The sequence below is a fragment of the Periophthalmus magnuspinnatus genome, chromosome 16 (genome assembly GCF_009829125.3).
Source record: "Periophthalmus magnuspinnatus isolate fPerMag1 chromosome 16, fPerMag1.2.pri, whole genome shotgun sequence".
Taxonomy (NCBI): Eukaryota; Metazoa; Chordata; class Actinopteri; order Gobiiformes; family Gobiidae; genus Periophthalmus; species Periophthalmus magnuspinnatus.
The window spans coordinates 17338717-17366167 of record NC_047141.1 but is presented as its reverse complement, the minus strand read 5'-3'; the positions used below and the strand labels follow the sequence as shown (position 1 = coordinate 17366167).

At 37.7% G+C, this 27451-nt stretch overlaps 1 protein-coding gene across 2 annotated transcripts; it reads right to left on the bottom strand.

Moving 5' to 3' along the window:
• Nucleotides 1-18182: 18182 nt before the first annotated feature.
• cep76 (centrosomal protein 76) lies at nucleotides 18183-27401 on the bottom strand. Of its 2 annotated transcripts, XM_033981643.2 has the most exons (13): nucleotides 27201-27401; nucleotides 26670-26825; nucleotides 26499-26583; nucleotides 26075-26299; nucleotides 25775-25960; nucleotides 25221-25318; nucleotides 24952-25080; nucleotides 24010-24201; nucleotides 22411-22577; nucleotides 21731-21890; nucleotides 20396-20569; nucleotides 18924-19141; nucleotides 18183-18389 (listed from the first exon to the last, which is right to left on the bottom strand). In XM_033981643.2, exons 1-13 carry the CDS (start codon nucleotides 27261-27263, stop codon nucleotides 18251-18253), a joined length of 1992 nt encoding a protein of 663 aa, XP_033837534.1. In that variant the 5' UTR covers nucleotides 27264-27401; the 3' UTR covers nucleotides 18183-18250. The 2 variants fall into 2 exon arrangements, with proteins under 2 accessions (XP_033837534.1, XP_055083583.1); XM_055227608.1 differs by lacking the exon at nucleotides 25775-25960.
• Nucleotides 27402-27451: the final 50 nt, after the last annotated feature.

The following is a 27451-nucleotide window of genomic DNA, read 5'->3' as shown; positions in this document are numbered from 1 at the left end:
TATAAACAGCCCTGGAGGTCAAAATAAGTTTAATGCGTGCTGTCTGTGTCTAATTAGAATGCATTTTATTGTTTTACAGTTTTACCTTCACAGCAAAACTCTGGTTCACATTAGGATGCCCAGAACAAGTGAGGAATAACTTTGGACCACTGCAAACTGTTTAAAATGAACTAGTTCTGTTTTACATGTTTTCAAAAATCAGCTACAGCGCATTTAAACTCAGTGCATTTAGCCATGATTGGTACTGTATGTTACATTAGCCTAACACAGAGCTTATAGAAAGGTGTAACTAAACTCTCATAATTAGAAAGAATTTAGCTTAAATGTCCATATTTTGTATACTATACTAACATGCTGGTAGTGAGGCATAGTAGTAGCATTAGTGTTACAACAGAAAATAGTTTAAACATTAATTCAAAATAGAGGTTTGGGTGAGTAAGTCCACTAACCCAAGCACTGAGCCCATCATCTTTGCTTAAACTGAAAGCAAACCACTCTACCACTGTATAGCTTTTTAAATTTGTCACTGATTCATTTGTGAGCTGGTCTTTTGGCACCTCAATTCATCATTATTGATAAAATGCAATGCTCCATTTTTCATTTTAGCATTCTCTCACCAATAACCATCTCAATTACTCGTCTTTGTTCTTTTGTTCGAATGAGTGACTCCTGTGGCTGCTGGCTCTACCACTCTTGAGTAGATACATATGGAACATAAGGACAAAGGCACTAACACTGCAAGATTTGAAGCTTTTTTATATTTATAGCCACAAAAATAGATCTCTTTTGCTGAAATTAATTTACAGCTTTAGCATGAATATACATTTACATACACTGGGGAAAACATATGTTGGAACACACACCCTCAGTTTTATATATGGTATAGTATAAATGAGTGTTGTGCATTATTCAAATTGTGTGGAGCGCCTATCATCGCATTAAGAGTAGCAGTACCTGACAGCCCGGAGGCAGATGCAGGGGGTGGGACAACATTGGTTTAGATGCACAGGATCCGGTGACGTCTTTCATACACACACACACACACTGGTAATGTGTGGTGCCATATTGGGAAGTCTCCATTGTTTATGGCCCCCTGGACTGGGTCTCCAGATGGCAGGGGGCCTATTACTTCGGCCCCTACTGTGCAGCCCCTCTGTGCAAGTGCCTGTGCTGGAAATGCAGGGGCCACTTAATGCAATTTTCATCATTTTTGCCCCAAGATTGAAATAAGAACAGTCGTTTTTCAAGTTTCTTAGGGTACATGACTATAGCATTTAGCAACTGAAGCGGGTTATATGTTCAGTTGACTTCTATGCAATGGCAATGTTTTAGCAAGGACAGGTAGACTCTGTAACTGTATATAGTTTATTTGTCCTTAATTTGTCTAAATATAGTTGTAGTCTTCCATTTTGATGGCTTTTGTGTTTGGTTCGAAAGCAAGAAACATGGGGTGTGTATGAATAAAAACACCAAGCTACAGTTTCAGGTAAAATGCAGATAAAGTGCAACAGTGAGAAGCCCTCTATTAGTTTGTAAAGGGGCAATGGCTTCTTTAGTGTGTTGGTCTTACTGTTGTCTTTTCTCTTCTTGGTATCTGAATAAACTAGACAACAACATGTAAGAATATTGTCTGAATGCAATTAATCAAGCATTTAAGCAAGTCTTTAAGTTGGCAGGTGTTGGAGACAAGAGAGAGATTTAATTTTACATAACCCTCCTGAGATAATCCTCTACACTGATGCAAACTTTGGACAGGCACAAAAAGCCTGACTTTGACTCCATGTTGGATAAGATACAGCCAAGAAGTGCATGTAATTTCATGTGCATGTTTATTTATTGTTATTATGTATATATTCCGCGCATCAGCTGCCCCTCTCTTGCACACGCAGCTCTCCATGTCTCCAGGGCAGGTTGTTTGTGTTGTCTGGGTTAGGGGGAGCCGGGGGCAATGTACAGCGGGATACCAGCATGACATTCCTTCAAAGGACTCATCAGAGCACCCTGTCACACCAAAGGGGCGTGCGCTGTACCCCTCTGGAGGATTAAGTGGGCCGCGGTCATTAGGGCTCAGCCAAATGGCCCCGAGGAGCACTGGGTTGGATCTATAGCACCAAACACATACAGGACACAGGCTGCCGTATGGTGGGCCCAGCTCATGAATATCATTATGGAGAAATGGAGGATAACCACCCAGGGATCAACGCCAGCACACAATACGCTTTTTATAATAAGCTATAGATAGATAGATGTAAAATCAATATATATTTATGATTAGACTTGTGTGGGAAACTCTATTGTATCTGTAAGGATTATTCTTACAGACTTGAAGAATGATCAACTCTCTCGTCGCACAGCTATGGTTTATAATAGCCAATACAATCTCTTTTGCAGAATGCACTAACAAAATATGTCTGTAGATTATTTTCATTTCAGAGTTACATTTTATTATATGTGTTGGTAATCGACTATACTGTCAAAATGTTGCATATACCTTTTAAGTCACCTATTTTTGCAGCATTGATAGTTCATTAACACCTCTCATAGCTCAGGTGTTAAAATGACACATTTGGCCTGATCAAGATGTTTTCCATCCATGCTGTTCTCAATTGATGTCTTCCTGTGACCTCTGACCTTTCCTCTCCGCAGCTCTCAGGTGTTCTATAAAACCCATTGATCACAGGAGGAAGAGCAGGCTTCAATACAGCAATCAATCTCCACAGGTCACCAAGGTTATAGCCTGCACCATTACGGCAATTGGATTGTGAAGGATTGCTGCAAGTGGGTGCGATGGTGCAGTCGGATTAATAATGCAATAAGATGGTGATAGGTGAGGTAGGCCAGACTTACTTTTCTAATATGACGTATGTTATCATTTAAGTGGACCATAGGGGGTTTGTCTGTGGATATAGTCAGAACGAAAAAACTATCTGGAAGCTGAAAGGTGCAAATTGTTGCATGCATCACCTTTACTGAAAATCAATGGCATTTCTCTACAATCTTTCTGTATTAATATATAGCCATATGTATTGGTTGAGTATTGTGAGTAATCAAAATCCCATTGCAATTACAGAATTCAATGGTCTATTCATGGGTTTGAGTGAAGAGAATATATTATATCTTGTAAATGGTCAAAAGTAATGAAAACAGCACCTTCAACAGGAAGCTGACAGTAGTAACAGCCTGTGTGTCACAAGACAAGTGACAAGTGCTCTCATGTTCAATCACAATGGTTAATTCAGACGTACTACTGAACATGTTTTACACGGTGAAGACACAACCCACTGAGGTGCCCCTCAAGAGTAGGGAAATTAAAGCCACAGCCAGTAGCCTCTTTATCTCTTTATGATGTCTTTAATGTTTGCCACCAATAAACTAACATAACATTGCTTGGGATTCAGGATAAACATTTCTGCAATACAAAGATGTGAGTGTCACCTGTGAATCCTGTGAATCAGAGATGCACCTGGTTCGTATCAAAACAAATACAAGGAACAAGGAAAAAGAAGGAAAAATATATATCATAGGACTGAAAAACATTGCGGATAAGTGAAGCACTAAACGCTGCTAATCGAAGGGAGAGAATTTACTTATGTTCAAAGTGATGGGTGTTTAATGAGCTCCTTTGTTTCTATGTGGCACTAGGTAAAACCATTACAAAGTTTTACAAAACTAACAAACTTTGCAGTCTTTTCTTTGCAAATAAAGTGAAGATTTTTTTTCCTGTTCTGAAATGTGACTAACAAAAGACTAGTGTATGCCTATTTTGATATCTCTCGTGAAGGAACATGGGCTCCATTGTTTGTGATGCTGGATGCAGGGAGTGAGAGAGCTGTGCCCCCAGTGAGAGCAGGTCCAGTGTCAGTCATTACGTGGGCTCTGAGTGACAGGTCGTGCTGACTGAAGCCTCCTCTCTGTGTGGGGCAAAGAGCCACTGGCATTTGGACATAATGATAATGCATTCATGTGTACAGGCTTTATGGCCCAGCAGGCAACAATGACAAATGACAGCAAGCGTATTTTTCTAATAGCTGAAGGAAGGATGGAAGAGAAATAAGGGAAGCACAGTAGCAAAATGTTTCAATTAAAGGGCCTGTACCTGATTTCTTTCCCATGTATTTGAACAGAATACATCCTGCCCCTGTACAGATATCAGCTCTTGAGGTCAAAACAAGTCTGCTGCGTGTTGCCTGTATCTAATTTATTGTTATTGTCTGTTAGCATGTTTGTGAAAAGCACTCATGAACTCATCACGGTGAATAATTATAAATGAAATGCTTAAGTGAAGAATAACTTTAGACTACCGCCATCCTTTTGAAATAAACAAGTTCCGTTTTACATGTTTTTAAGAAAGGCAGGTGCTACAGCCTCTTTGATTATTAAATAGGCTTCGTTGGGTTAGGGAAATGACTCATTACTTCATGTGCATATGAAAAAGCAACAACAGAACTAAAACTAAGTGAGTGAAAGCAAAATCTTAACATAGAAATAAGAAGGAAATAGCCCAACCCTGTTTCTCAACTACTAAAAAGAAATTAATCATGTTTCCTGGTAATTTATAGTCTTACAGTAGAACGGCAGATATACTTCCTTGAGTTGTTTCATGCCATTTGTGCTACCGAGGTTGTCACGGAAAAATATGTAGGTAAACTATAGACCTACTTATGTCCTAATTATTGTACATAGCTGCCCATCACTCTAAGCCATCTCAGTGACACGCATCTCTGCCAAACTTCACATCATTATTTTCCCCACATTCCACCTCTCAAGCTTGTGATGAATTATTTACCCAGTGTACGGATCTACAAGCCTGCAGTCGGCTTTAGGGTTTGAGGGGAGGAGGGGGAGGAAAGGGAAGAGAGGGGGAGAAGGAGGGAGGAGGGTGATGCAGCGGCGGACCAGGTTTTTTACAAAAGAGCGAGCAAGCGAGGCGAAAACGCAGCTCTCTCTAAAGGTCACTGCCACCCACTGGGCCCACTGTGATATTTTCATTACTGAGGTGAAAAACGCCGCTCGGATGCACACGGCCCCCCCTTCAGGCTCGGAGCGGTAATCCCCAATGGCAAAATTATGTGGTAGGTCTGATGGAGATGGAGGGGGAGAGATGGAGGTTTGGGTAAATGAGTATTTGGGGTAGAAACTAAAAAGTAGAGGAGATTTGTTTAGGAAAGGTAAATTTAAGTTTGAAAAAATAGTATAAGTCAGAAGGTAAAAGCAAGTTTGGAGTGAATGAGTAAAACATAAAAAAAATAAACTCTTTCAAACTACTGAAAAAAATAGTTTCTGTTTCTGTTTTTGTAAGTTGTGATTTTTTTTAATATGTATTTTGTATACTCAGTTGTTCAGGACAATAGACGATTGATGAAAAACAATTCGAGTAACGTATTTCTATCGTTTTTCATTCTATCGTCTAGTGTTGTCTTCAATGGTATAAAGCAATGAGTCCAAGAGAAACATCCTTTAGAGAAGAAAATACAATTTACTATATTTTTCAATTCAAACTCATTCCACCAAGGCAGTGTGATAATGTCTGGTATCTTCTCCTGCCTCCTGAGTTCCCCTGTGGTGCAAAGACTTCAAATAAATTGTTTTTAGATTATAAACAAACTAAAATGATGTCCTAATATACACGTGCGATCACCTGCAGGAGTAATAGCAATACAAAAAGTGGTTGTTTTGGGCCAGACGTACCCATAGACTGCAATGTACAGACTACAATTTGTAATAATACGTGACTATATACCACAAGTGACAGAAATATTGAAATGAAAAATAGGAACAAATTGAATGTACAGGAAAGATGGAGGGAGGCTTCATTACTGAGGCGGTGCTGCAGCAGAAATCCCAATCAGATAGTGTGTGATTGTTTTTCTCTTAGATACAGTGTAATCTGCAGATCTCCACACAGCTCTGTAATTGGATTCCTGTGGACTGATCACAAGGAAAAATGTCCTATTAGAGACTGTCTTTGTCCCAAACACAGTAGCAGGGAGCGGCGATAACCCCAAGATTTTCAAGATTTCAATAAAATTTTTTTTATTTCTCTGTAGAACTACACCAAGCAGAGACTAGAAGAAGTGTGGCATTTATGGTGGTACGTGTAAAATGGGTTGTGGATGAAAAAAAAAAAAGCCAACCAAAAAATATTCATTACGTTTGTGTTTCATGAAATACAAACCAAAACCAAAACCACAACTAAATAGACTCTAACTTCACCTATACTTCCCGTGCTCATATCCATAGGTTTCAGAATTAGGCAAATTTAGTACTGTTGTCATAGCAATTCACAATTCAAAATCCTTTACTCTTTCAATGGTCAAAATCTCTAAAAAAAAAACAAAAAAACAGCAAGACAAACTTAGCCAATTTTTCATCTGAGCACTTATGTAGATTTATGTCATTAATATGTTTAATTCATTTAATTTAATCAAAAAATATATACAAATACAACTATTTTGCCCCCAAATTACAAATACTACCAGCCTGAACAATTATTTTTTCAAGCCATACCAAGAAATAACAAAAACCTAATCAATAAATATAGCATAATCCTCAATAAACTGGTTTGTAAGAGTTCCAATCAGGTCTAAATTATAAAGACATCCATGTGTCTGGTCCAGTCTAAATCAGGAGTAGTTTAAAACCCAACCAAGACTGTGCTTGCAGTGTTTTGTTTAATTAAAGTTTTTCCCCCAATAAATGGCATTAAAGAAGTATTGGTCTGCTGGCTGCACACCGCTGCTAATCCAAGTAGCAAAGTAAACATTTGGATATAAACTACGAGATGCTGTCCTCTTTCACCCCGAAGCAATTACTGTCTCTGAAGGTGTGTGAAATTGGTGTAAAAATGCGAAAGCTGAGCGTTAATTAATTCTTCCTTTGAAATGGCATTAAAAGTCCCCTGAAAATATAAGTCCCTAATTGGCATGGTAAACTCGTACAGGGACAGAGGGGGGTGGATGGCAAAACAACTTCCCTCTGAAAGACGACATGTGGGTGAGTGTCTATACTGTATACAAGATGTTCTTAACCTGGATTCTTAATTCCAGTTATTATTTATTCTTTTGTGTAATAAAAAAAAAAAGTATTTAAAAGCAAACAAAAGCAAATTCTCTCTTAAATGGTTTGACAAACTGCTCACTTTTCATCTCTCTGAGCTCAGATATGTCTTTTGCCATGTCTCTGAAAACCCTGAGTTTTTGGACCAGGCTGATTATTTCCATGTAAAGTCTTTTCACAGATCACAAACTTAACATCTTTGTACCATATGCATAAACACATTATAAATAAGCCCCCAGACCTGTAACTTGGCCCGGTGGCGCCACCTATTTGTCTTCATGATAGATGTAATACGGTTGCCCTTTGCTCAGTTAACCATAAACACTGGGTCAAATGCGAAGGACACATTTCCCTGTGTGGACATAATATGACTCTAAATGAAAACATTTACAAAGTAAAGTACAAAAATGTGGTTGTTTCCACATCTCTATATAGTGTATATGTCAGAAAGCTAAAGTCACCTTAAACTTTGATCACACCATATTCTTTACACACCTCCTCATCTCTCTCCCTATTTTCCAGCTAAGGCCTTCATCAAATATTCAACTTTCTTCTTGCATTTTGCTTCTTTTTCACTAACCTCTCTCTCCTCTATGCTCCTCTTTTGATCGTCCATCTTTTCAATAGGCAAGGCTCGCCAAGGTTGCACATGTTTGTCCCTGTGTTGCACTGAAGAAGACACTATTCCAATGGACTCAGGAGGTAGAGAGCTGTGTGAATGGTTTATAAAGAAGGCCAGCCAAGTTTCTCTCTCCTCTCTCCTTCTCTGCTTTTGTGAACTCTGACAAAAGAGCATGTCTGTGTTTGCCATGGGACCAGATGTACCCAGGCTGCAGACAGGAGAATACCAAACCCACAAGGTCCTTATGTACGCCTGGTATGGGACATTGATACGTTAAATGAGAAGGTTGTATGTACTGGTCTGTAAAGATGGCGACTATTTCATCCAGTCATTGCAGAAAATGAAAAAAGCATGCAAAGTAAAGTTTCAAATGCAGGAATTATAATATGAAGGGCTCATTCATCAATTTCTGTCATGTCAGAGTTTAGTCCTTAACTCAGATTCTGATCAAAACTGCCATATTTTTCAGTCCGTAGTGCTCAGAAGCAGCCATATTTGTTTTGATAGCGATGGCCCTTTCATGTTCCTGATGAATTTGAGGAGATTTAACAGGAGAGGTGTGTTTTGTGTAAAACAAGTGTTAATTTGCATTCATTGGTGGTTCTGGTTTGAGTCTTGATGGACACTTGTATGGTCCTTTCTGGTCTAGTCTAGGTTTAGTCACAGTTTAGTGTGTTTTGGTATTATGGGTGAATGACATCTTCAGGGCTTGAGAGTGAAAGGTTTAAACCGCTTTCCCCAGTTATACTAAAAAAGTAAAACTGTATTAAAACTGCTGAGAAAAATAGGCCATTAAAGTGGACTGCTAAAGAATAATGAATAAAAAGTCAAACTGGGAGTCTGATAAAAGAGGTTGCTTAATATCTTAAAAACTTCTAGACGTTTGCCTTTATTTGAACCAATGCAGTACTTCCATCTTTTTTCCAAAGAACAAAACTATTTCTATTCTCATTTAAGTAATAATTGCTTAATAACCCTCACAGAGATATAAGACTTAAAATAATCCCACTTTTAAGCCATTGTCTCTCTCCTCTCTGACACATTACACTGAACACCACCCTCCCGCTGGTGCTCTTCCTCGCTGTCCTAGTCTCTGCACAAATACTGGTCGGAGGTCTGGTGGAGGTCACAGCGCCCCCAGGAGGACAGGATGTGTTTTCTCTGAGCAGATTAGGTTCTATAACACTGCAGCTGTGGGAATTCAGTAGAGTTAAAATGGCTTGCTGAAATTATTTTGATAACCAATGTCAAGGAAATGTTGGAAAATATTAGGATCAAGTATAGGGTTGGAAATGCCGTATCCTTGGTTAAAATTCTGAAATTGCTCATTGGCAGAGAGTCCAGGGCACAATGACAGCATGGAGACTTTTGGGTCTAGTGGAAACATGTTGTTACCCATTAATAAAAAGCAGATCATCTGAATTAGAAAACCTTTATGGCCATTGTCACTGAACAATAGTAATGGGACTTCCAGCTTTTTCATGGGATCCGAATCAAGTCCACTCAAATTTATTTATAAAGCACATTTAAAAACAACCACCAATGCCCAAAATGCTGTACAATATAAAGTACAATAGAACGCAACAGATGGAAGCCAGTGCAAACAAATGAGTTTTCAACAAAGATTTAAAAATACTTAAAGACTGGGCTGTTCTAATACCCAGAGGAAGACTGTTCCAGAGTCTGGGGCCACCTACACTAAAACCCCGGCCCCCTCGAGTTTTTAGCTGGGTCCTTGGAACATCCAAAATCATCTGGTCTGCTGACCTCAACATTCTACTGGGAACATGGACAGACAGAAGCTCAGAGAGAGAGGCCAACCCATGGAGACATTTAAAAACCATCATCAGAATCTTAAAGTCAAACCTGAAGCTTTTGGATCCATTCATTTCAAAGAGCCGTTCAAAAGACTGTCTCCTTTACAATTTATTTATATGACAGACGGAAATGTGAGAACTAATTTCTCTCACTCATGTTGCCTGCTCTGGTTTTGTGTTGATTCTTGTGTCAGGTCAGTGTTAATCAGTGTAAAAATGCATACAAATTAGAAAGGAAAAGATTCTGCTCTTTTAAAAAATGAGATCCATCCGTTCACGTTAAGGAACTGTTCAAAAGAGCCGCTCGTACAACATCACTAGTGAACAAAAATTCACAAACTAGGAATGTGCTTTGGCAGTAGTAGGAAACAAGTAATAATAATAATAATAATAATAATAATAATACATTTTAGACATAAACAACAACAATAGAACTATGGTAGAAACTCAACAATTTGGTAATTTACTGTTTATTCACTGATCAGTCATGTGAAAGTGTAGCTGCCATTGTGTGCCTGCGACCCTCCTGACAACTACACTAACACACAGGTGGGTGTCCCTATGGGTGCCCCACTGTGGTCACCTACTGCAACCAACACATGGCCCCAGTGGCACTAAAGAAAGGGTCAAATGCAGGGAGACAAATCTGTGAAAAAAAAACAAAAAAAAAAACATGACTCATGTCTCAAAAGTTTTATCATAAAAAGTTTCAAATTATCCTGGGTGTAGTCAGTGCCACTCTACACACATTTGTCTACTGTTTACTAGCAGCTCATTTTTCACCACATTTTTCAACCTCTCAAAAGCAGTTTCACACTTCTTGTTAATTATTGCAGGGGGATATTTTTCATCTCCTGTTGCTCTTTTCCCTGTGCGTCTTTCACTCGCATCCAACGCACTCATTAAAAACACAGATCTGAGTGACATTCAACCCCCAACCTCCCCCCTTCTCTCTCCTCTCTCTTGTCTCACATCATTAAGTGGCAGTGTTGGGCTCAAAGGTACGCGGGTAAACTCTTTGAGGGAAATAGCTGCTGTTTTGATTGGCTTGTTATTCCCTTCGCCCCCAAACATGGTTCATTAGTAGTTCAGAAGACTCACCTAGATACTGACATACTCTGTTTGAATCCATAACAGAGAAATAGATTGTCAGTTATAGAAAGACAGATTGACACAATGTATTGGTCAAATGTATAAGGAAGTATAATCTAGAGAAAAATTGAAAAAAAAAAAAACACAAAAAAAAACAACATTCATTTAATACAGATGGGGGGGCAGCTAAAATGAATATTATAATGTTGTTTTTTGTTGTAATATAGAGAGTTCATGGCTGTAGTCACTGTTAAACATTAGACTTAACATTTAGGCATTTACTTGGTGGATATTTAATAGAAAAGTACATTGTAATCCATAGGGAAAACTGTGTCATGCCCCCCATCTTGGAGTATGACATTCATCACATCGTAAAATCGGAAAACCACCAGTATATATTTTAAAAACGTGGTGGAGCTTCAGGTATTACCACACATTAAAACTCAATTTTGATACTTAGGAAAAGGCCTGATACTCACCCCTGTTTTCAGTGCCATAATGGTATAGGCACAATGTATTTTTCAACATAAATAATATTACCGTGTGGTTTTATGATAATTCTGACAATACAGTAGATCAAGATTATTTTAAAACAACTCAGGAAAGTGTGGCATTTTCTGGGTTACAGCCAAAACATCTTAATCCAGACACTTCAAGGAAAAGCAAAACTGGATACGTTGGTGACGCAATTTAATAATCTGGTAACAAACTATTATACGCACATCTGCTCCTGTTTTTAATGTTTTATATGGACTTGTATACTTTTGTTTGTTTTTCCGTTTTGATACATGTCTCAAAAAAGTAATGGCTGCTTTAACCTTGACAGCTTTCAACTTAAGTATTTGTTTGGTCAATCTGACAAACTTTAGACCAACAAACTCTCGAGATGTGTGGCATTTCGATGAGCGTGTCACTGCCTTCACCCGAGACACGGCTCATTAGCAGTTTTAGCGGTTACACCTAGCTACACCCCACTACGCCTTTCTTCCTTATTACGCACACAACAACACGCAACCTCCAGTTTTCCTTTGCCACCTCCCTCTATGGCCCCCTCCTGTTCTCACCACTAATTAGCTGGCTTCTCCCTCTTCAGAGCTTCCCCAGTCACATCTCAAAGGGAGACGGATATGATTTTTCTTTAACCCAAAGGCCAACTTAATCAGCTGAATTAATGACTTTATTACCCGTTAGGCTTGGGGCCATGCAAACGCCTTTCTCTCCTCAATGCCCAGCTCTTCTGTCTCCGGCTCTACGCTGCTCTTGCCTTTCACCCCCTGCAGGAATTTTACCATTTCAAAAACAAAAGGAGACAAGAGAGAAAGGGGAAAGCAGCAAGATAGCAGGAAATATAATAAGGTGAACTGAAGTGACATTGTACAGCGACACAACACAGAGCTTGGAGGTTCAGAGGAATTCAAAGAAAGCTGCGGCATTTCGTTACTATTTCTGCTGTGCTGTACTCTGCAAAAAGCCCTATATTTCAAAAGTAAATCACTATTATTAAAACTCAAAAGCACAATATACTGTACACCAAAGGGCTAAGTATACTCTGTTCATTGTGTACAGACTGCAGGACGCAGACAAGTTGGCTGTTACTCCCCTCAACTATGTATTTACCTTTCTATCTATACTATACTTACAGAGACACAACATAGAGCTTGTGTTCTGTAATAGGATAGATAGGAAGGTACCAGTGTCTACCTTCCTATCTCTCCATCTATCATAACTTCCCTCTGTAGTTGCTGTGTTTTGCTTTGTTTGATCGCATACAGATGTTGCCGCTGCTGGACCGCAGCCATTTTGGCTCTCTGTCAGTTTGCACAATTAGCCTTGTATTTGTGGAATTACCTGCTGTAGCCTGATGCCTATTTAGTTCATCAACATCTATTAGGAAAATATTGTAAAATGAGCGACAAGAAAACTTAATCTACCTGGCTAATAAGGAGCAAGTGTGCAGCAATCTTTTGACAAATACAACTTCAATTTAACAGTTTATCTCCTTGAGGGTCAATTATTTTGCAGTTTCACAATCAACAAACATGACAATAAACAAGGACATAAAAATAAAGGTAAATAGATAAGTTAAATAAGTGTGATAGAACAATATAGTGCAGCAGCTTTGACTTAGAATAATGGCCTATTTAAAATGAAGGTCATTATTACTTTACTTTTTCAGTGTTTAAGGCAGTATCTAGTAGCGACTAGTTTAGTTGTAAAATTAAACCAAAACTGATGGGTTAGGATTAGAATTGATTTATGTAAAATCTCTGAAAGAACCATAATAAATCCAGTCTTTGTTGTCAAGGATCCACAATACACACTTCTCACACACATTCTTTACGAAGATGCGAGTCTAGTGAAGTTCCCGAGTTCAGATGGGCATGATTGACAGGAGAATTAGTCAACAGGGAAATACATGGTCCGTCCATATTAAAACCAATGTGGCTGCTTCCAAGGAAAAAAGTGAAAGGGGGGGCTTGGAAAATATCGCAGAGTTCTGCAGAATCAATGAGCGAGCAACTCGCTTAATCTGAAGTGAGAGAAATGTAATTTTGTATCATTCTGGACTTGGTAAGCAACAGTCTCTGTGCTTTCCTGGGCGCTTCAGTACATTGAAAGAGGCCTGTAAAGTCCAACCTCTTTCCGCCACAATAACACTTTAAGAAGCATCATTTTTCCTATACCAAAAACACTCAGATATAAGTCAGCCATGTTGTAAATTGACCATGGTCCCATTTATTTAATTAGCACCTGTGTTTGTCATAAAGAAAGCTAATGGCTACGCACAGCACATAATGAAAAGTGGATTCTCAGCGTAGCGCCTAAACACTCCCCTTTTTAACGGCTGCAATGGAGTAATTAGTTGATACATCAGCGTCTGTCAGTAGATGTATTAGCACATCTGAAAAACACCGGTGATAAGGAGATGCACCATTAGTCTTCTCATTTACTTGACAAACTCTAACACAGCCCTGGGCCTATACATTCAAATAGGTTCATTCAGTGACAACAAAATAATGGGCTTTTTGTGACACCGGGAAACTGGCCATAGACCTGTTCTTTATTGCTAGTTAAGTAAAGTATACCTGCATTTGAGCTCAAGTTCAACAATCATTACACAATTAAAAGTTAATAGTACCCATAAATCCACCAAGTGAAGTCCACTATTATGTTTTAGTATTGATGGAAAACGAAATAACTTTAAACTAACTTTAAATCTATTTAATGTAGGTGCCAAACTGAGCATCAAATTAAGAGTAAATATTTGCAAAGTGAATATGAGTAAATATGTCATTACTATAGACCTTTGCTAATTCCTTTGACCTGGGCCTCTCTGAGATACATCTGTCTATTTCTGTTTTTGTGAGAGCTGAGAAGAACAGTAAATAATCTTTGAAAAACTTGACTATTGCAGCTGTCTCAAAGCCGCATTTGGCCTTTGTGCGTGAATGTCCTTCCTTTGAATAAAAAGTCAGCTTTTCTTTTACATGTGATTTTCATTTCGGCAAATCTTCAGCAGTGAGAAAGAGGATATTTCTAAGACCATTATAGAGGCATCTAAAACGTACCGGAGCTGCAAGGACATCAGGGTCACTGAATGGGAATTAAAATCTGTAACTGATTAAACAAAATATGCTTGAGAACAACTGCAAGAATAATCACTATCAAATCCAAATAGCAGTATGAATGCTCACAATTAGCAAACTGCAAGGACTATAATTACAGTAACACAACTTCCTCTGCAAAAAAATATCCTGTCCTGTCTCTGTTATCAATAAAACCTGATAACTCTGGGTCTGAAAACACATTAAAACATATATGAGAATCTTCTTAATGTTAAAGTCTCTGTATCCTACAACTAAAACATAAATCTGTTTGGAAACTGTAGCCGTTGCAACCCTATTTCTGACCAAATTAATGAAAACTTAGAACTTAGTGTATGAATTGTGCTATAGAAATAAACTTGCCTCACCTAGTTTCCCATTAATGTGTCGAGATATGTTCATCACACATTATTATAATTTTTCACTATAGATACAGTGTAGAGATTAGCGCGCCTGCTTCTCTTATCTTAAAACGCCGTCCGCAAAAACAATTACCTACACACTTAAATACAGCCTGAATCTGATCTGAAAAGGAACGATTTGATTCTACAAATGATTCACTCTACCTTTTTCATTTGTCGACAGCTTACTTTTGATAATAAGTGAATCTACGTATTTACCACCTTCATACCAAGTTAATGACATTATCAGGAGCAAATTCTATTTCACTTTTCTATAACTGTGAATATTTAAGCATTGCATGTGACTATGGGGCATAATAAAGAATAATATGCTAAACATGCCTGGGAGCTTCAGTACATTTGTCTAATCAACACAAACAGAAACAGGCGCTGTGCAGGTAGAGTCTGAACACTGTGAACTGCAGGGGAATGTCTAATGGAAAACACTCATTAACAGCTTCCACTTTAGATGAGGGCGAAGCAAAGGTGTGAACGAAAGTTTATATCAAATACAATCTCTCTCTTATAAGTATTTCTGTGGAGAATATCGGTGTTTCTTTTAGTTATTATATCCGTTTACTGGTATAATTTCAAATATAACGTTTATATTTTCTTGTTTTACCTATAGTCATGCCAGAATGATCAGAAACATTCTTAAAGATGTACTACAAAGAAAATGTTGCAAAGTACTGTAGGGATGTGACAGTATTGCAAGTTAACTGGGAGCTGACAACCTATAGTACTATTCCACATACAGAGACTGGTGTGTTGTTCTGTGTACTCTGACCTAACGCATAAAAAGCCATTCTGCAGCTCTGCACTGTTTAACTGAATACGACAAATGCACATTTAAATATTCTTGATAACCCCAAGTGCAAGATTTTAAATACACATGTGCTTTTGAACTCATTTATAAATGTATATGTGACAATCCATTTATTGCTAGTAATATATAAGGAAATTATAATAGTACAAAAATAATAAAGGCTTTTTCAGATTTTCAGCAATGGCAAACGCAATGGTAACTAGGCCTGTTACGATGACACATTTTGAAGTGCGATGTGTTGATGAAGTAAATATAGACAATAGACAATAAAACTGAAATTACTGGTCATTTCTGCCACTGACACAATAACCCAAGAACAGATTTAAACAACAAAAATGTTTCTAAATCTGCAATATTGTTCAAAAATCATGAGCGGTAATAAATAAATAGCTGAATGAAACACTGTAGCACTTAGTTTGCATGTTATTAATTTAACCTTTAATGGCTTAAATCTTGTCATATATGCCAAAAAATAACAAAACATTTCCTAGTAGTGCAAAGAAAATGTACACATGATAAATACTGACCCCAAAAAAATATAGTTCCTTCTCATATACTGAATGATAAGTTGATATAGTAATTATCATGACAGGCCTAATGGTAAAACTGTGGGACTCTTAGTAAGGCCTTTGCTGAAGTTGTGCAATGATAAAACCAAACACTTTTATTCGTAACTAATCACTAGAGCTGCACAATACTTCGCAATTGAAACTGCAACTGAAATTTGAGAAGGTGCAATTATCAAATTATGAATTATTTAGGTAATAGAATTTCCTCTGAAAAACAACCGTTTCTTTTTATGGGACAACTCGTTGAACAGAATACTACTTTTTCACAGATATAATCACAGCTATAATCGCAAATTTTGTCAGAAAAAACCCAATTAGATTTTTTTCCTTAATCATACAGCACCTCTATGACTAAAACAACCAATCTCTTCCTTAAAAATATCCTCCTTGTAACTAAATACACATTTCTTTCGCACCTCTTAAGACAAGGCACTAATACACGTTGTCAACTTGAGTTTCGTTACCTGGAAACGTGTCAAACCTGCATGTCTCAACTGCCACGAGGTGTGAGTGAGAAGCATCGTTTCCTCCGACTATTTTGGCATCGGTCCTGTCGCCTCAGTCTCCCAGGACCCATTTAGAAAGCTCCGCATCGCACGTGTACTTCCAACACTGCAACTTCTTCCTGTGGTAAACAAAAATGAGAGAAATAAAGGCAACTGTGAGGAAATGTATATACAGCTGTGTATTATCACTGGTTTCTTTACAAAGAGTATGATTTATATATTTATTAGATTTCCTATATTATTCTATTATTATATCAATCATTCAAATTATGTTTTCTGGTTAGGCCACAGTTCACAATGCACATTTTAAACACATCTCGAGGAGCATTAATATTTGAAAGATTGAAATATGAACTGCTACATTACAGAACAGTTTATGGAGCTTTTGTTGTTTGCAGAGAAAATTATAATACAGCCTTTGTAAATGGACAATGGTGATTAAAATTTCAACTGCGATTTAAAGCAAATTATTGTACAGCCATATTCTATTTTATTAAAGGTTTTTGTGAGTATGCATGTGTCCAATTTACTATGAAAATATCAAGGCGATTCATCACCTCTTACCTATTTTCTCTGATACATAATGAGAAAATATTCTACTAAAGCACAAGATGAGAATCCCTGTAGCATTTCATCATATACCATACACCACAAGCTAAGAGTAGTTGCAGATCTAGATGGCAGAATATATTCAAAAATAACATCCTACAAATTTTTTGCTTCTGCTGCCTCCCTCCTGATTCATGTGTTTTGACAAATCTAGGGCCGAAGTGGAATTGCAAATGAGCTCTTTGAAATAATACTAATTAATTGGTGGTCCTCACAGGATTCTTTCCGTCAAAGTTTTGGGGTTTGATATGTCACTGGTTTCCCCTCTGTGATTGGAGCACAAGAGTCACAGAGTGGAAAAAATAGAGGAACAGAGGAGAGAAGGACGATAGAACTGCACATACTCGTTGCATGCTAATTACAACTGAGATTTAGTCAGGAAGATGCTTTTAGATTTTGGATTTCTCAGTAATTTGAAGCAGCAAATCCTGGGCCAACCATGTTTTTTAATTTACTTAAACTTTAATAGTTGATACATTTCTCAGCACTGATGCTTTGCATTAAGAATGCAAATGCAACAACACTGCAACAAAATGGACTCAGTTTAATTAATTTAGGGTCATTTTTTGACCATTGTCACTTGTAAAATTAATGAAAGGAGGGCTTTACTGTGGTTGTAAATGCATAATTAAACCTCTTTTAATAGGGCTTAATAAAACATTGGCTCCAAGACTTTTTGTCTTAAAAAATGTATTTGTGTCTTAATCTGCAGTTATATTTTAATTCGCAAAGGGACAGTTTTTTTCTTTATTCCGTTTTATGGGAAAGCACCCGTTATTGCGTATACTGTATGTGTAAATACGACAGTCACACACACCAATATTTGTCTTACATTGCCATCTAGTGTTCATTTCATGAATTGCACTGACTGATTTTTGCAGGACCTTTGACATAGAACATTTAGAATAAAAAATAAAAAGTATTGGGCGTTATGACTACCACTATAATCAATTATCACATAGAAAAAAAGTAATAAAGTCTTTTACTTTTGCAGAGTTTATTTTTAAAAGTCACATTATAAATATATTGTTTAGTGTTAAAAGGTACTGTACAAAGCAAAAAATACATATTGTGTGGGAACTCATATAACATAAAAAATGTATAATTTATGAAATCTTTTTAGGGTCCATCATGTGTGGAGCTGTGGTCAGAGCACAGAGCGATATTTACAAGCAAACATGATCCAGACGGCACAGGCGTTTTCAGGGTAAACAAAAACACGAACCCTCACAGCCAACCTCACATGGTCCCCACGGCAACAGATGATCTCATCACAGAAAGGAGATCTGGGAAAAGACACATAATAAATACCAGAAAGACAAAAGTGATGAGGTACACATCAATATCTACCTATAATGTAACAACCTTAAGAGTGCATGTGGTACTGGGTCCATTAACTGTTTTTGGAGCACACCAAAGGACCTTTAAGACTATATCATTCTAATACTTCTCCATCAATTTCTCAGCTTTAGTTTACACACTTAAAATGTTGCAGATGCATTAGTGTAACTCTAGCAAGTTAAATTGTAGACATGGGCCATTTTCCATCTGTTGTCCATGTATGCGCTACATTCACAAGATTTAACAGACACAAATATCTCACTTTTCCAGTTTGTCGTTTTAAAATGACTACACTTGTCACCTTTCTTGAAAATTTCAAATTTAAACAAATTCTGCTGGGAAAAATGGTCCAGAAAGTTAAGCAATCCAAAGATGGTGTCATTTACAAAAGACCTACTCCTGGTTTAAGAAGCATTAATTTTGTGGTTAATGTTAATCCCTCTGAAATGCTCAAATCGAGACATGTTCCACTCTCTCACCTGAGTGAGGTGGCGAAAGCTCGGCGGGCATTGCGGTGGAGGAAGTGAATGGGGAACCCCTTGAAGGTGTGTCCATCTGGCACCGCCCTCCTCACAGCGTCCTGAAACTCCTCGTTCCCACAGGACACACCAGTGCAACGCTCCAGCTCGTAGGCCGACAGAGCCGAGGACAGCAGGTACGACAGGTGGTCATCCCAAACTGTGGCCAAGTCCAAGTCCTGCAAGAGACAAGCCAACAAAGTACTGATTGGGTAGGATGTTCATAGGAATCATATTTCAAAGAGACAGGAGAATTAAAGATACCAATCAAACAGGTGACTATGCCATGCAAATAAGACTTCTAAATAAAGGCTAATTTGCAGCCCACATCCCTGGTTTGGCTTTTAAAATATGGAATCATTTTATCATGGTTTGAAAAAGCTGCATATCGCATGCATTTCATTCCACTAGAAAAAAGCAGAGATAAACTTGTAAGAAACAAAATGTCTTGCTACCATCGAAATTAAATTATTTCCATGAACTCATAAAGGTGAACTTTGCAAATCTAATAAAGTACACAACAAGAGGCAAACAATTATGTATTTGTCTTTGCAAAAACTGCTCAACTGATTTACATCATGTTCAACTTATCAATTTATGTTTTACCATTATTTTTTATTCATGAAAGTGATAATTAACAAATATGAAAAACTTTGAAGTTATGTTATTGTGCCTAGGTTTGTCACCATAAATACCATATTGATTTATCGTTTAATACATGATAGATGGAACAATTATTTTTGGGGGTCAATATTTCTGAAAATTTGAGCTGTAGTGGGCTGAATAAATAACTTCTATGACTCATTAAGTGTTTCATTTATTTATTGCATCTCATATTCATTGACAATACTGTACATCCAGAATAATTTTTTTGGGAAAATCCTGCTTTAGGCTGATCGTGTCAGTGGTAAAATGGAATTCAGTGTTATCATTTATTTATATTTTCTTCACCAATATCCTGTACTTCAAAATTTGTTATCGTGAAAGGCCTAATTATGTCTTTTGCGTCATACGGATTGTGACAAATGAGAAGATTTGTTGTACAACTACTCAATGCAGTTTCTACTTGCGAATGTTGTTTTAGTTAAGGTATGTAAATGTGTGAGCTGTAGAACTGAAAGACATATAATCTTTTCTAGGTGTGTTTTGAGTTTATTTGTTCAATGAACTGGGCTTGGCCATTGTAGACCTGTTCAAGTAAAACTGGGTTGGTCTTTTGAAATATTAGGTTGATTTACCTCAGCTCTTTTTTCACTCTGCTAACCATTTCCCATGGCCAGAGAATACGTTTTTACTAATAATTATATAATTCAAGAATTGAGGAAGGGAATCTGATTTAACTAAACAAAAAAGACATTTGCCAACCTCTTGGAAATGGATTATAAATGCAAAACTCAAAACAAACTACAAAGAGTAACTATGATATGTTGTACCTTCCTGTGCTCTGAGATGAGGTAGCGCATCTCTAGCTCTAGCTGGTTGCTAACAACAGCTGAGTCCAGTGTGGGGGCAGTCAGAGGCGGGACGGGAGGCAGAGAGGTGCTTGATCCGGGAAAGCACACAGACTTCAGGGCCTCTTCGCTCATCGCCTTCCACCGAGACTGGTTCTGGATGAGCAGTGTCAAGAAGTCAAATGTGTATGTTACAAAATTGTGAGGGAGAACATTTTGGGAAGGGATCAAAACTACAATTCAATGGAGACACAGTTTAGTTAATTAAAATGTTTTCTGGTTATGAACTACAATACAGCATAATAAATACAAAGACTACACCAATTGCTAATTAGATACATTGTTGTAAGTGTATGTATAGGCAGTATTCATGTCCTTTTCTAGACATATTGAATTTCCATTTTTTCTATGCGGTTTCATTATTGTCTAAAAGAAAACATGAGAAAACATGCTACCAAAATGAAACTTAACTGAAATTTTCAAGCACTCAGTAACCTTAGAAACTGGAAAATGTCATCGTCTTCCCACAGTGACCCCTGATGATGACTAATCTGGCCATGGTTCAATCACAGGCCACTTCCATTTCAGCTCAAGGCTCAATACTGTCCTCTGCCTGACCCTGAGTTACCACTTTATTCTGTACTAGGCTAAAATAAAGGGGAATGAGTTTAATTCTTCCCAGTACAACCAATGTATCCATGTTATGCTACGTGTATTATGCTACTTATATATGGCTTATCCTTATGAAAAGGCCATGTTTGTCATGTCACTAAAACATAGGTTGGTTAAATGGGGGGTATTACACTTCTGTGGGGTATTCATTGCTAACACATTACATATTTAGATCACCATTTTACCTTTTATTGTCATTCTTCAGAGGGTCAATGGAACTACTGTACATCACGTCAGGTTTGTGAAGTTGTAGTGTATTGTTTTGTATACCGATTCTGGCTCTTGTATATTTATGAAAAATGGCCGTACGGAAAATGTGTGACATAGGCTTGTGAGTAGCTTTGGACAGAATCTTACTACTAATCGTAAAGAGGGTTAAAATAGGGCACGTGAGACATCGCAAAATTACTCAAACATGTAAGGATGACATATAAAACAACTTCAGACATGTTTTTGATGAGAGACCAAGGTTATAACATGGTAGAAAGCATCCAAAAAGTACATGTGCATAATACCCCCACTTTAAGCAGAACAATAAGTGGGCAGTGCAATAGATTATTCTTATGGTCACTGGGAAAACATCAACCTAGCTCAACTACCACTGCCTTATGTTTTTTTTCCCCCAAGAACAAGGACATTTTGTACCTGAAAGTCAAAGACGCACAGCTCCACAGCATCTGAGGGCTGACAGTTTGCTAAAAAACTCTGGTGGTTGAAGACACAGCCCACAGTGCGATAGGGGTGAGAGGGTTTGGGCTGCTGCACCAGAGGCGGGGCATCTGGGTCTATGGCCTGATGAAGGTATCTGCATCAAAATATTTATCATTTCAATATTTCAGCTGTAGCAGTCTTTTTACCTAAGCCAAAAACTCCATCAACAAACATGTTGAATGCGTGTGATTCTTGCATTAGGTTACATTTGAATATGTCAGTGTCCTCTTCTGACTTCTGACTTGTTGGTGCACATGTTTATAATTTGCAACGTGAATTAAAATGTAAAATCTAATGAGCCCAATTAAATCCAATGCTAAAAGGAAAGATGTTTTCTAGAAATCTGGATACAGAAAATTGCCAAATGAATGAGATAGTTTCATCCAGCAATTTCACAGAAAGCCATTGATAATGATGACATATGCCCTGCTCTGACAAATACATAGACTGCTTGTGTAATGAAAGACAAAGAAAACACACACACACACACACACAAGCAGATAAATTTGCATGTTAGGCTTTAGTTTAGTGATGATATGCTTTCTATGAAAACATGAGATACCAAGAACTGTCAATAGCGTGGAGAGTTTACAAAGGTTGTAATCCTTTCTCACCTGTGAGCAGTGAGGCTCTCCCAAAACGTGACGCTCCCATCAGTGCCTCTGGTCAGGACCCACGTGTGGGGTACTCCTTTGGTCTTGGTTCCCACACACACATAAGCATCCTGTCCAAATCCCAGGAGCAGGCTGCAGAGGAGAGTGGCATGGTCCTCACAGTCACCCTTTGAAAAAAACAGCAAACCAGAATTTATTTAACAAAACATTTGGCACTGAAGCTGCTTAGGTCACCCCAGTACACAGGCTAAAATTTTAAAGTGCAATGACTTTTTTTTACTTTTTTACTGGTCAAAAATAGCTTTTCAAAAATAAATAAATCATACCATACCATAAATGTACAGACAAAATCAATTTAAAAATCACATAATCTTTCCATGCTGAAACTGTGGACTAAAATAGGCATAGAAGCTAGAGAATGTAAAATACAATAAAAATCGTATTAAGACTAAAAAGCAGCTAGGAAAAGCCAGTGCCAACACTTTAAGTCATTTTTTATATAGTACAAGACAACGCTTCCTTGAGACCTATTTCCTATATTTCACTTTTAAATCAGTTTCCTCACAGTATCTGCTCCTGTTCTTGTATTAGCCTTTCTGGGAAGTATTTGCCACACAAGAAAGTCCACTACTGCAGCAGCACAGGAAATCCGCCAGCGTCATCAGATTGCCCATGACAGTAAGCACCTTCTATTTCATTCGCACAACTTCTTTCCAGTAAAGAGCCCCTTGACGAGCAGTACGGGGATGGACTAGTGCAGTTGTGTGCTGGCTGAAGCTATTCTGGCAAGTCAGAATGATAGATGTTCCCCAGAAGTGCTAAAATGGCCGCCGCGTTGGAGCAGGCTGGCGGACTGATGAGGCTAAATTAATTTTCCCCGGAATGAAAGTCATAAATCACAACTGACAAGGGCCACTTTGCGAGAGAGCCGTGTTGTGTCTGTCTCTCCTGTTATATGGGCACGAGGCAGGGAAAAGAACATTTATTCAGAGGAGGTGGTGGTCTGGGAAATTCTCTATCTACTGTAGTCAAGAGATGAAAATGCAACAGTCAGTCAGGTGTATAGTTGAAAGAAAGAATTCAAAAGGAAGAAACAAATAAAGGTTTATTGTGAAAAAATGTCCTATAAGTGACGAATAGTAGTGCATATTTTTCTAATTCTCAGATAGCATTTCAGAGCAACTATTGTAAACTAATAGGAGTTAAAATTTGCCTAAATCTAAACAAGAACTAAATCCAGTCTTACACTGACATTGACCAGGATGTCGTAAAAAACTAATCAGACTAATCAAGGACTAAACCAGAACTAAACCCAGCCTCAACTGATGTGGTCAGTAGGGCTGAGTTAAAATTTTGATTTACATACATTTTTTAAAGCAATTTCGCAAATGTCAAAAACACCTTTTTTGTAGCATACACTAGATGTGGGTGCAGTACAGTAGATTTGTATATTAGTAAAGTCACATATTTGGTTACATATTTATATAGTGTTTTTCCACCTTCAAGGCACTCAAAGCGCTTTTACTTAACTGCATCAAATTAGATTAGATACTACAAAAACACTACAGTATTGTCAAAAGCTGTTCACTTTGTTCTTACCTTGCCTCGACAGAGAAAGGCCAGAAGTGTGCACCACTGTTCGTGCTTGCCTGCTCCACTCCCCACGACAGGGGCCTTTTCGTGAGCCAGCAGGCTGACAAAGCGGGCCGCCTGTCTGGGGCTCTCCAGGAGACGTCCCGCTCGGAGCACTCGCACATAAGAACACACTGGTCTATTTACACAATTCTCGTCCTACAGAGACAGTAATTTCACTTAGGGGTAAAATGCAGTTTTAAAAATACATCAAACTATGACTCTGACATGATTCTGACATTTTAGTTTAGATGTAATTAACCATAATAACACTTAGATTTAGTTTTTTTTTTTATTCAAACACATAAAAATGTATTTCAATATTCATTTCATGACTTTCAATAACTGTCAATTAACACAAAAATAATCTAAACTCAGAACTCTCCTCCACATGTTTTTACTGGCAGAGGGTTTGCTGTAGACCTCTCAAAAACCATATTACTGACAATAAAAGATGACTGAACTCAATTCTTACAACTGTCTTCCAAATTCTTAACAGTTAATGATTCATTTTTCCAAGCTTCTATTCACTTTATTGAGGGAGTTGCCATGGTAGCCACCATCATCATTCGAGTTGTATTACTTCGCATGAGGCTGCTGATCTTGACAGCAAATAAGTTCTATATGGACTACAAAGACATTTTAAAGGCTCACAGAGAATCAATTGTTGAATTGTTGGTGAACATGAACATTTTACGCAAATCAACGTACTTTATGTCATATTTTAGCAGCTAAACTTTTCTCAGATACCCGTTTAACCAGAAGTGCCACCACAATGACAGCACGGCTTAGTAGCATTTAGGGGCAAAAATGGCCAGGGCGGAATAAGGTCAATTAGGGACAAAAATAAGGCATCTGTATTGGAGCCACAAAAAACACACAACACATTTTAAAGGTGAGGAGCCAAACCTGTGCAAAGATCTTGACCATTTTGGATTGGTGTGTGGGACGTATCTCCAGAAACTCTCTCCACCACTGCTTTGCATAAACTAAAAACAGTCTCTCTTTTTCTGCATTCCTCTGTCTTTCAAGTGATTGCTAAATGGAGCAAGCAAAAGTGTCAATATAAATTGTATATGTATAGTTTTCATATTCAAACATTAATCTGAATATGAAAAAAAATAATATCTAATACTATATATTGCATAATAACCCAATGTCACATCCATCTGACTGACCTGTGTGGAGATTATGTCAGGGCTGATTGTCTCTGTCAGAGGAGGGTAGAGCTCCAGGCTCACAGTCAAAATACCAGCTGGGACTTTACATTCACTTCCTGAAAAACACACAAAAAGTGAGTTAGTTGGTTATTCAAGTAACAAATATCCACTTATACACTGCAACAGATAAAGTTTCAAAGAGCTATTGCATTTGGATTGAGGAGAAAAAAATCTGCTTTGAAGGTGCTAGAAAATGCTTTTCAAGGCTGATTCAAACAAACTTAATATATATAGTAATATATGTCAGTGCAATTTCTCAAAGACGCAAAAGAATATCGCAGTAAATGTTAGTCATGGTGGATAGGATTACTGGATTGACCTAAGATAACAAACATGATAATAATACATTTGCATGTCCTCTTACTTGTCCTCCAGTATCTATAGGTTGAAAGGAAGCACTGTAGAATAATTTTTCTTTAAGGTAAAGTGTTCTAACCTGTAAATGATCTAAATCTAAACTAATTGAATAAACTAAAGCAATTGAATAAATGATAATTGTATTACGTTCTTACCAACACCCATCAACTCCACAGCAATGCAAGTTTTGCTGATGGTTGAACTGAGAACAGTCCTCCAGTCAAGAAAATGTGATGAAACCAGAACGGTTTCACTGGACGTATCGGTCTTTATTAGCACCAAATGAACAGGGTCACAGATAGATAGCATTGTTGTGGCATCTGCCATTCTACTGCCTTCTCCTACAAATACAAAATGTATCATTTACACAATACAACAATAGATCTCCAATGCTCATTTTCTCACTCTTGACCTACACAGCTTTTTCTAACTACAGTATGAATGCTGAATCTTACCCAGGTCATCTTTGTGGACCTCTAGGAGGAAGCCTTCCTTTATGTCAGGTTCACAGGCACAGGGCACTGGTTTAGAGCGAAACCTCTGATTGCGGAAATGCAGGTACAACGTAAATGTGGAGCACACCTGACCAGGTAGTGGCTCTGGCTCCTGAAGATGCTCCAGAAAAGCCTTGCCGCCTTGTATCTGGAGATAAAGGTATCGTCTGCATGGATCGATGTTAGCTATAAAATAAAAAAAATTTAAAAAACAAGTTCATCAGGTTACTTTATCAGATTGTTTGTTTCAAACAAAGAAAGAAAATAGAAACAAGAGCAAAGACAAAAACATAAAAGGGAGTTGCTCAGTACTACACTTGAATAATGTATAACACTAAAATCATAACTGAAGTAGCACCAATGCTAGTTAATTAAAATGACTTACTTTTACTTAACTGCATCTCATCTTTATCAATGAAATGTGTAGCAGGTCTTGATGGAGACTGTGTTTCTACCTCTGCTGCTCTTTGCTATAACAACAAGCAATGAAAATTTAGATACATTTACATCATGCTAATGATAAATATCAATTCCTGGCTTCAAATTGTTAGGTCACCTGTGTAAAATGCAGATCTTTCATGACACTGTCTATGATGCCCCGGCGTTGTAAAGCATGGAGGAAGTCTTTCTCTGAAAGAGGCTGATTTGTAATACCAGAATCCTCTCTCACAGTCTCTGCTAAGACCTCTCGGATCTTTCCATGAATATTAATCTGAAAGAAAAAAAATAATCAGGAAAATGAACCAACAAAAAAACTAACTAAACTAACTACAGGCCTATTTTGACTTCCATATGTAAGAGAATGCAAGCTTAAGTACACTATGACAACTATAATATACATGATGCTATTACTAAAATACTCATACTAATCCTAATAAAAAAACAAAGTCAAAGTAAATGCATTCAGGAAGTTGTAAGTAGGTTAGTACACTGTCACTGTAGTAGCTAGACTGTTATCACAACTGTGATCAAAACGATGCTAAGCCTAAACTAGCACAGAAGGCACACAAACGTAACAACACAAGATCATTTCATTCCAAATCAAACACGCATAAAAATAATAAAATAAAGCATATAAATTGTTTACCTTCATCAAATGGTTGTGTATGATTTGCTTCAGCTCGGGTGCCTTCTCTGGAGGTAGGGACATGACAACTAGCTACTAGAATAGACTTGGCAAGGTAAATGTGCAAAATTCAAGTGCATAAAACACTAACAAGTTATCGTCCCGTCTTTAATACCTGCTTTATTCGTTTATTTTCAATGCATTTTGGAGCAAATAAATAACTCTTTTGTGCAACAACAACTGACAACAAACGGCACCCGGTTTAAACGGTG

Coding starts and splice junctions, on each gene's coding strand:
- cep76 (XM_033981643.2), bottom strand. CDS start 27,263: ATGTCCCTACCTCCAGAGAAGGCACCCGAGCTGAAGCAAATCATACAC. Junction 25,081..25,220: donor CTGACATAATCTCCACACAG/GTCAGTCAGATG, acceptor TGCTCCATTTAG/CAATCACTTGAAAGACAGAG. Junction 22,578..24,009: donor CCTTTCTCTGTCGAGGCAAG/GTAAGAACAAAG, acceptor TTTTTTTCAAAG/GGTGACTGTGAGGACCATGC.